At 34.3% G+C, this 9,354-nt stretch overlaps 1 protein-coding gene across 1 annotated transcript; it reads right to left on the bottom strand.

The window, feature by feature from the left end:
- Positions 1-5,555: 5,555 nt before the first annotated feature.
- On the bottom strand, positions 5,556-7,597 carry LOC107923401 (polyphenol oxidase, chloroplastic-like). Its single transcript, NM_001327224.2, has one exon. The coding sequence runs from the start codon at positions 7,576-7,578 to the stop codon at positions 5,695-5,697; it is 1,884 nt and encodes a 627-aa protein (NP_001314153.2). The 5' UTR covers positions 7,579-7,597; the 3' UTR covers positions 5,556-5,694.
- Positions 7,598-9,354: the final 1,757 nt, after the last annotated feature.

Raw genomic sequence — 9,354 nt, 5'->3', positions numbered from 1 at the left:
TCTACCACGTGTATCATCTTCACCTCTTGGTTTTTGCCCTTCGCCATCTGTCTCTACCAATACTCAGGTTGAGGTAGATAAGCCACATTCTTTACACAATAATGCTGATACTTCGTCTGCTGTTGTACCTATTGCTGATACTTCTTTCTCTCCATCGTCATCATCTTTGCCTCCAGCAAATACTCATCCAATGGTTATTCGGTCTAAGGCTGACATTTTTAAGCCTAAGGCATTATCAGTTGAAGTTCTTACACCTCATGGTTGAAGAAGCCTTTCCACCATAGAATGGTGAGCTGTGGCTCAGGCAGAATATGATGCTCTCATCAATAATTTCACCTGTGATCTTGTTCAATTACCATCTAATCATAAGGCAATTGGATGTAAATAGTTTTTCAAAGTTAAGAAAAATCATTATGGTACAATTGCCCGTCGAAAGGCTCGCTTAGTAGCTAAAGGGTATTCTCAAGTGCCTGGGTATGATTTCAAAGAAACGTTCAGTCCGTGATAAAACCTGCTACTACTCGTGTCATTTTATCTGTTGTTGTTTCTAGATGATGGCAACTTCGTCAGGTAGATGTGAATAATGTATTTTTGAATGGTGATCTTGTTGACGAGGTATTCATGCAACAACCTCCAGGGTATGTTCAATATGGCTCAACTGGCAGGCTTTAGTCTGTCGTCTGAAGAAAGCTTTATATGGGCTTCGTCAAGCTCCGCGTGCTTGGTTTGATAAACTGAAGTGTTATCTTCTTTCTGTTGGCTTTATTATGTCCAAATCTAATGCATCTTTGTTTGTTAAAGTTACGACTAACTCCATCCTTTATGTGCTTGTCTACGTGGATGACATTATCATTACTGGCAGTATGTCTGATTGTATAAATAGCTTTGTTAAGCAGTTAAATGACAAATTCTCACTTAAAGATATGAGAGATCTACACTATTTTTTAGGGATTAAGGTCACTCGTTCCTCCACAGGGTGCCTTCATCTTTGTCAGAGGAAGTGCATTCAAGATTTACTTGATAGGAGTTTTATGACTCATGCAAAAAGTGTTCATACTCCGATGATTAGCTCGTCTACTTTGTCCAAGAATGACGGAGATTGTCTTGATGACCCTACTGAGTACAAAAGTCTTGTAGGTACTTTACAGTATGTGGTCTTGACTCGTCCTGATATTGCTAATGCTGTGAATCGTGTTTGCCAGTTCATGCATGCGCCCGCTACTGTTCATATGGTTGCTTCAAAACGAATCTTGTGATATTTGTGTGTATTTTGGTTACACACCTATCTCATGGTGTTTCAAGAAACAACAGGTAGTTTCATGGTCTACGACTGAGGCTGAATATCGGAGTCTTACTGCAGCTACCAGTGATGTTACTTGGTTAGTTTCGTTACTAAAAGAGTTACATCTTCACAATATTGATCCCCCTACCATTTGGTGTGACAATTCTAGTGTTGTTGTTGTAGCTGCTAATCCTGTCTTACATTCGAAATTCAAACATATTGAGCTCGATCTATTTTTCGTTCGTGAGAAGGTAGCAGATGGATCTATTATTGTTGGTGACGTTCCTGCCTGTGAACAGGTTGTTGATATTCTTACCAAGCTACTCTTTATATCGTCTTTTGCTAGATTTCGAGATCTTCTTCGGGTTTTACCTGTCGAGAAGATAGGTGAATGTTAAGAGTGTTATTCATCTAGCCTAACTGTTAGTTTGTTATTCAAAATAGTTAAGTTGTTAAGTAGTAACAGATAATCATATGTTCTATAAATACCATGATTACAATATACATATCAAGCTAATAGTCTAAATACAAAAGAGTTCTTTCTTGTTTAATACATTCTCTTCATATTCAATATAGTTCTTGTTCAATTTATTGAAAACTCACCATAGATATTAACACGCAGCGTTTTCGACAGCCACCGAGGTTTCCTCCATCTAGTGCGTGGAACAAGAATATGACTAGCCTATACTAACGAGCACATGTGCGGAGTTGTTAAATCGACACGGTACAAATCGAAAAGTTAAGTTCTCGGACCTATTGCTTTTTGCCTTAATATCCTTCACAATAATACTAACCGTTGAGTCGACATCCATAGAAGATTGAAGCTTCTTATTAGGCCTGGTCAGGTCTTGCAGTTAAGTTTTTTTTTTGGTTTAGCTCGTCTAAAAAAACTTGTTTTATTGTTTAAAATAATAAAATATTAAACATATATTTTATATTAATTTTTGTAATAAATTTAAATTTAAAAATATTTAGATTACTTAAATTCTATTTTGGTTTGGTCTCAGCTTGAGACATAAAACCTTTGTCCAAACCAATTTATGGATAACTCTAGACTTTATTACTTTTTTTTTGAATTTTTGAAATAATTTATATTTTTTTTGAATTTTTTATTTAATTTTAAATTTTAAATAATGCATTTCATAATTTTTAGTAAACCTTTTACGATTTTTTATTGGAAATAAGAAAATTTTTTAATTTTTAATTTTTAATTTTTTAAAAATATTTTTATGTACTTTTAATGTGTAAGAATTAAATTGACAATCACCACATCAATAATAGGGACGAAAAATATGGTATTAGCAACTATCGTTGGAGGCCCAATGTGGTGAATTCCCAATGTTGTGGAAGTTAGAAGACACGAAGGGATGGACAAAATGTTAGGTGAAGGAAGCTTTATATGGTGCGTCGGCAGTGGGAGATCAGTTTCATTTTGGATGGATCATTGGATTGGTCTGTGTGCTTTGAAAGACAGATTCCCCAGACTTTCTTCTTGGCTTTGAAGAAAAATATCACGGTGGACGAGGCTTGGGATGGTCTTCACAAGGATGAAAGATTTTTCAAAAGAGATTTGTTTGAACAGGAGAGGGGGTCTGCGATGGAGTTGTGGCAGATTTTCAAAGGGGTCTCTTTAAATGAGAACAAGGCAGATCAGTTGATGTGGGAGGTGGACAGCAAAGGGAAATGTACTGTGAAGAAAGTTGTGTTTTCTCTTGATTGTGAGGTTCTTTGGCGCATCAAAAGGTGTGGTTTTCTTTCATTTGGAAGCTATGCGTTCCAACAAAGGTGCAATGCTTCCTATGGCTGTTACTCCAAAATGGTATACCTTCAAGATGCATTTTTAAGGGATCGAGGTATTCCAACAGTTAATGGTTGTGTTAATTGTTCTTGGTGCAATGAAGCTGAAGAGAATTGTGATAATTTTTTTCTTTCGTTCTTCCTCTTGGAAAGCTTAGGGACTGTTTTTTCAATGGTGGGGTGTTATGTGGGTGATTCCTTGGAATGTCAGTGATTTTGTGTACGTTGCTGCATGTTTGGAAGATCGAATGTTAAGAGGAAGTGGCTTGTTGCTTGTGGCGCTATGTTATGGTCATTGTGGCTAGCTAGGAATGAATTAATACTTAATGGAAAAGAGTGGATTGCTGAAGAGATCATTTTCCTTTGCAAAATGCGATCTGTTTGTTGGATTAGAGCCATTATTGGTGGTAAGTGAGGTTGGTTGGTGGCATGAACCATGGTTTGAGAATGGTCGGTTGAAAGGGGGCAACATCCTTTCCTTGCATATGGAGGAGTCGTCTCTTCATTTTTATTTTATGTATTGTATTCAGAGTGAAGAAAGGCTTGGGGGATGGAGTGGGGTGTCCAACGATGGTGTGGGGCGATTGTTGGGGTTGATTTATGTGCCCCTTGGAGTGGATGGGATTGTTTGCAGCGGAGTGTAAGGCTGTTCGTCGACAGAAGTTAGTGATTGGGCTGCCTACTGATGATATGGTGTAGATGTTGAAGTATGCTGGAAATGCCCAAGGGTGAATGTTGGATCAAGCCTTATATGAATTATATATTATTCATGAACTATATAAAATTCTTAATTTCTTGCATAAATATATATAATTATTTATTGTGATTCCAACTCAAATTAAATATAATTCATATAAGGTTTAATCAACATGGTGAAATTTCAAAACAGAATTAATCACCGGGTCTCAACCTCGAGCGAATCAATTTTGAGTATTGTCGGTACTACTAGGCATTATAAAGGAAAATAAATAAATAAATAAAATATATAAAGAGAGAAATGATGTAAAATAAATAAATAAATAAGAAATTTTAAAAGTTTATATGAAGTGACAATCTATAATTGGTTATAATTTTTTTAACGAATATAACATTTTGGTGTAAAATGGTGATGGAAGAATAGTTTAGGTATCACTTACAATAAATAAAAAATTAGGTACCAATTTGGGAAAAAGAGTATTGCTTAGGTCCTAATTTGTGGGTTAAACTTTTTTTTAAGTAGACTTAATGGGTTGACAAACAGATATATCAATTTGACGAAAAAATAGTTTAAGGATAACTGATAACAAAAAAAAAAGAATTTAGATACCAAGATGGAAAAAATAACATAACTTAGGTACCAATTTGCGAATCAAGCCTTCATATAATTATAACCTATTAGATTAGATTATATAAATGTATTCTTTATAAAATATTGCATGTAAAATATAAAGCTACCTATCATATAAATAATTAAAAAATTCATTTAAAAATAAGTAATATAACTTTCTTGGGTTAATGAAAACATAATAATTTAATATAAATTAATTCAATATAAAATTTAAATTTATTTATTATTATATAAATTCATTTAATAAAAGTATTTTAATTGACTCGAAATTCTTATAAAAGTATGACAATTTTTTTATAAAGTAAATATATTTAATCAAATATTTTAGTAAAATTAAAATTTTTATTTATAAATATGATAAAATTTAGGCATAATGACTTATTTAGTCCTCCAACTTTATAAAAAAAAGTCATTTTAACCCTTCATATAATCTTTGCCACTTTTAACCATTAAACTAGCGTTTTTTGTCAAAACACTTTACAATGAATAGAAAAATTAACGCTTAATAATTTTGTTTATGTGGCATTCCACATGTATGTCAAGTCAATAATTGAATAAAATTTTTAAAAATTCTAAAATGTATAGAATATTATTATAATTTTATTATTAAATAAAACTTATAATTTTAATGCTTTTTAATTTTTCAGAATTTTTTTAATTTTGTAAAAGGAATTAAGTAAATGTTGATGTGGCATACACGTGGATGTGTCAACAAAGTTAATAGATATTAATTTATTTCATTTATCTTGGGACAATTTGACAAACAACATAAGTTTAAGGGATAAAAAGAGATAAAATTAAATGAAGAACTAAAATGATATTTTTTTATAAAGCTAGACTTAAAATTTATAAATAATACAAAAAGTAAATGGTAAAATTTAATAATAAAAATTGGTAATCATAATTTAGATATTTATTCAGTCTTTAATGTTGAATTCTAGAGTATGTGGGACGAGTTACTCTTGTAATATATGTCAAAGCTTTAATTTAGACAGATTACTTGGAAGCATTCAGAGCTATTCAATATGGCTATTTGGTTGGACGAATTAAGTAGATGTTACAGTGCAAGAAGTATTGGATAGTTAAAGAAATGACTAAAATATCTCCTGTTTGAATTGATGATATGCGTTTAGGGAGTTGATTATCTTCTTGAGCAAGATAAAGCTGCCGCTGCTTTTGTTATTTTTATTAAAAAAAAAAAAGACACATGCGAGAAACAAATTGATGAACCCCATCAATCCGATCTAGCGAGAACACAAAGGATGAAGCAAAATATTCACCCCCCAAATCAACAAACGTAGTCGATCTTAATGTTACCAATCGAAACTTCCCCTTCTTTAGGCACCAAAGTCACCACAATAAAGCGATCTTCAGATGGAATCTTCAAATCCTCCAGCGCATCTGATAATGGCAAATACAGATTTGTACTAAGCATCGCCTCGGAGTGGCAATCATCTCCGTGCGGTAAATTCGAAAAGCTCCCCACGAACTCCGCATCTTCCGGTTTGCAAGGGTTGTCGTCGTCTTCATCGTCATTAATGGAGACATCGAATTGCACTGAGTCATTTCTGTCTAGCTGTATGTTTTGAAGAACCAATACTTCTTCTTTATCATCTTTTTTCTTATTTATTGGTTTCTTTGGCCTTAGAATCTCAATGCGTACGGCCACCTTGTCTAAAACTATAGGAAAACGCCTGAGGTATTTACTCTTTCGTCTGGCTAATACATCCTGACCCTGATCCTGACCCCGCCCCACACCAGGACGACTCCTTCGAGGTGTTGGCTTGCTTCTAAGCCATGGAATATCAACACTTTGGTAATCGTACCCCAAAGTTTTAGAGTCAAGGCAATCGCGAACTTTAACACGAACCATATTTGCATTCTCATCGTAGAAAAGAAACGAAGAATTGAGCCAAACATCTTGGTCGAAATCACGTCGCTTCTTCCCTTGCAATGTCTTCCAAATGTTCCACATTCGATCAACATTGCCATGATGAGCGTAGAACAAAGGGTCTCTACCAGCAGAATAGAAATTCCCCATGTCTTCGTTATAAGGTGGATTCTTGGCACCAACGAACTTGTGAACGGCGATGTGAGCACCGTTCTCAATGGTACCACCTCTCGGTTCGGGAGTACAACCGATATCGGTTTCCGATACACAACCGCCAAGGTACGCCGCTCCATGGAAACAAGAAGCGGTCTTGGCGGACCGTACCATTTGCTGATACATCACATAGAGATTACTCTTTATTTGTTCCCTCTCTTGTTCCCTCTTTGTTAATTTATCAAAACCATCTTCTTCATTTTTTTCTTGTTTTATAACAGATTTACCGTCATTAAGATTAACCAAAACGTGCTGATGCTCCAAATTGCGGTTTTCATCGTACAATGGAGAGTAAGGGTCTAAATATATCTGAGGCATAGTCATCCCACAGGGAGAATCCCAGTTCCAAAATGGCATTGCGAAATCTGGATCACCAATCAACTTGCCCAATATCCTCTCGAAGAAATACAGATACATCCTATGGAATGGGAAAAAAAGCCACGAGTAGTGAACTTCAAGTTTTTGATCGGGGAACCCCACTTGACTATAAGCCCCATTGCAATAGGCACAATGAATATTGGCTTGTTGCATGAAATTACGTGGATCATCCACAGGGAGAGCTTTCATTCTCTCCATTGCCAATTCAAACTTATACAGGTAATCACGATCAACTAAATGTGCTGCCGGCCGATAACGGATCTTGCAACCTAAAGGTGGTTCGAAGTCTATGATCTTTGAATCTTTTAACTCTGGTGGGCAGCAAGGGACATTCATGCAGGTTTTACCGGTATCTACGGTTGATTCCCCACAGCTGGACAGTTCAGGCTCGATTGGGACGACTGCCAATGCAAATGGGTCTCTAACAAGGCTGGTCGCACCGTAGAGACCCCCTCCAAGGCCAAGAAGGATGTCCCTTCTATCGAACCTATTGAGAAAAGAAGTGTGATCTGCATCGTTTTGTTTCCCATTGCTGGCTTTGCATGACACTACTGTTTTGGAGTTAAAGTTGAAAGGCTTTTTCTTCTGAAATATGGAACGTTGAGATGTTTTGGGAAGGAATGTTGAAGTTTGAATGGAGAAATTAGGAAGGGTGAGGAGGGTTGATGGGGAATTGGTAGTGGAAGCCATTAACTAGCTTGATTTGATTGTGTGAAGATGGTTAACCTAAAAGCATAATTTATAGTGAAATCAATGGCTTGGAGCCGCGGGTACAATTAATGTGCATTGAATTACTTTTTGTCATTTGACGGTGATGGATCTTATATGGATCGGGGTATAGTAACAAAAGTCTTCAAAAACAATTAAGGTTTTTAGAAAACGTTGAATTTCACGTGCAATTTTAATTATGAAATCGACAGTACAATAATCACCAAAGGTGATTCTACAACGAAAATTATCATTTAAATACGAAAAAAATACTACAACCTATATCCACATTTTATACATTTGGCTCAGCTTCCTTTTCAATGTGATTCTTCATCCTTATCTTTTAGTAGCCTATAATGACCAAATTTTTACCTTATGGAGCATTTTATTTTAGATTTATCACAATCTCGTCATTTATCCTTACTTTGGTCATCATTGATTTTGTAATTCTTGCCATCATTTCTATTACCTCAAACTTCTCCCTATATTGTTGGAAAAACAGGTTTAAAAAACGCAGAGGAAAATAAATTTAGGTTGTCATATCTAAAGTAATAAACACTTAATTAAAATTATATCTTTTTGATTCGTCTAGGATTAGCGCTTCAACCGAATAGCCTTCTCCGCAATCCTCAAGCTCATGTTTGCCAAGTGTGAGCTCGCTTTGAATTAGAAAATTTTTCACAAAAATTACCACCAGTGGGGCAATTTTACAATCTCTCTAAACTTTTGGGTCAAGTTATAAATCAAAAAAATATCTTTTGAAATTTTTTAGGATAATCTCTTCAGAAAATTCTCTCTACAACTTTCTCTTGAACTCAAGTATGTGTAAATAATGACTCAATGCTCTATTTATATAGGGAGAGTTTAGAGAGTTCAACTATGATTAAACTTAATCACTTTGATATTAAATTAATATAATATAATATTTACCAAGATAAATATTAGATTAAATTTAATATTAAATCTTATTAAAATAATAGAATATCGATCTACAAGATAAATATTAAATTAAATTTAATATTAACATAATCATTTTAAATTAAATTAATAAAATACTATTAAGATAAGTATTAAATTAAATTTAATGTTAAACTATTAAAATAATATTATTTTTGAAGTAGTTAATTTGAAATCAAATTCTCTGGTAGAGTCCCAGTAGGAGTGTAACTCTTCCACAACTCAATCACCGATAACCAACCGCCAGCAGTCACCAGGACGCCGTCGTCGCAGCCACCAACACCGACATGTCGTAGTCACCAATTGGACCGTCGACCCGGTTTCACATACCGGGCCCGATTCGACCAGTTTTTGGGTCTTGGTCTCGGTTTTGGGCTCTCACGCTCACAATCTCAAGTCCAATTTTTAAGTTCAATTACCCATTGGACCAATTGTCTTACCTGAAAATTAATTTCCAAAAATATTATATTAATTTTAATTGATTTGTTTAATTTAATTTTACTTGATCAAAATTAATTTTCCCAAAAATCACTTAGATTTTCCAAATTAATTTTTTAAGAAAATTCTTTAATCAAATTCTCTAGTTGAACAATTCTCACAGCTACCTAATTTAATTTCATGTCAAATAAATTGACTCAATTAAATTATTTCCAAAGTCGTAGAATTTTCTTCTAATTCAAATGCAGTACGATCAAGCTTTTGTTGAGCTAACGGATGGACCAATTGAACATATACAATTAGGCTCTAGTGATTGTAATTATGTCCAAAAGCATCATTACGATAATTCACAATTACGTAATC

Source organism: Gossypium hirsutum, chromosome D06 (assembly GCF_007990345.1).
Source record: "Gossypium hirsutum isolate 1008001.06 chromosome D06, Gossypium_hirsutum_v2.1, whole genome shotgun sequence".
In the NCBI taxonomy this organism is placed as follows: domain Eukaryota; kingdom Viridiplantae; phylum Streptophyta; class Magnoliopsida; order Malvales; family Malvaceae; genus Gossypium; species Gossypium hirsutum.
Note: the sequence above shows the minus strand (reverse complement) of the source record. Positions and strands in the feature narration are given on the sequence as shown.

What these genes read in the sequence shown, in the direction of transcription:
- LOC107923401 (NM_001327224.2), bottom strand. Translation starts at nt 7,578, where the DNA reads ATGGCTTCCACTACCAATTCCCCATCAACCCTCCTCACCCTTCCTAAT.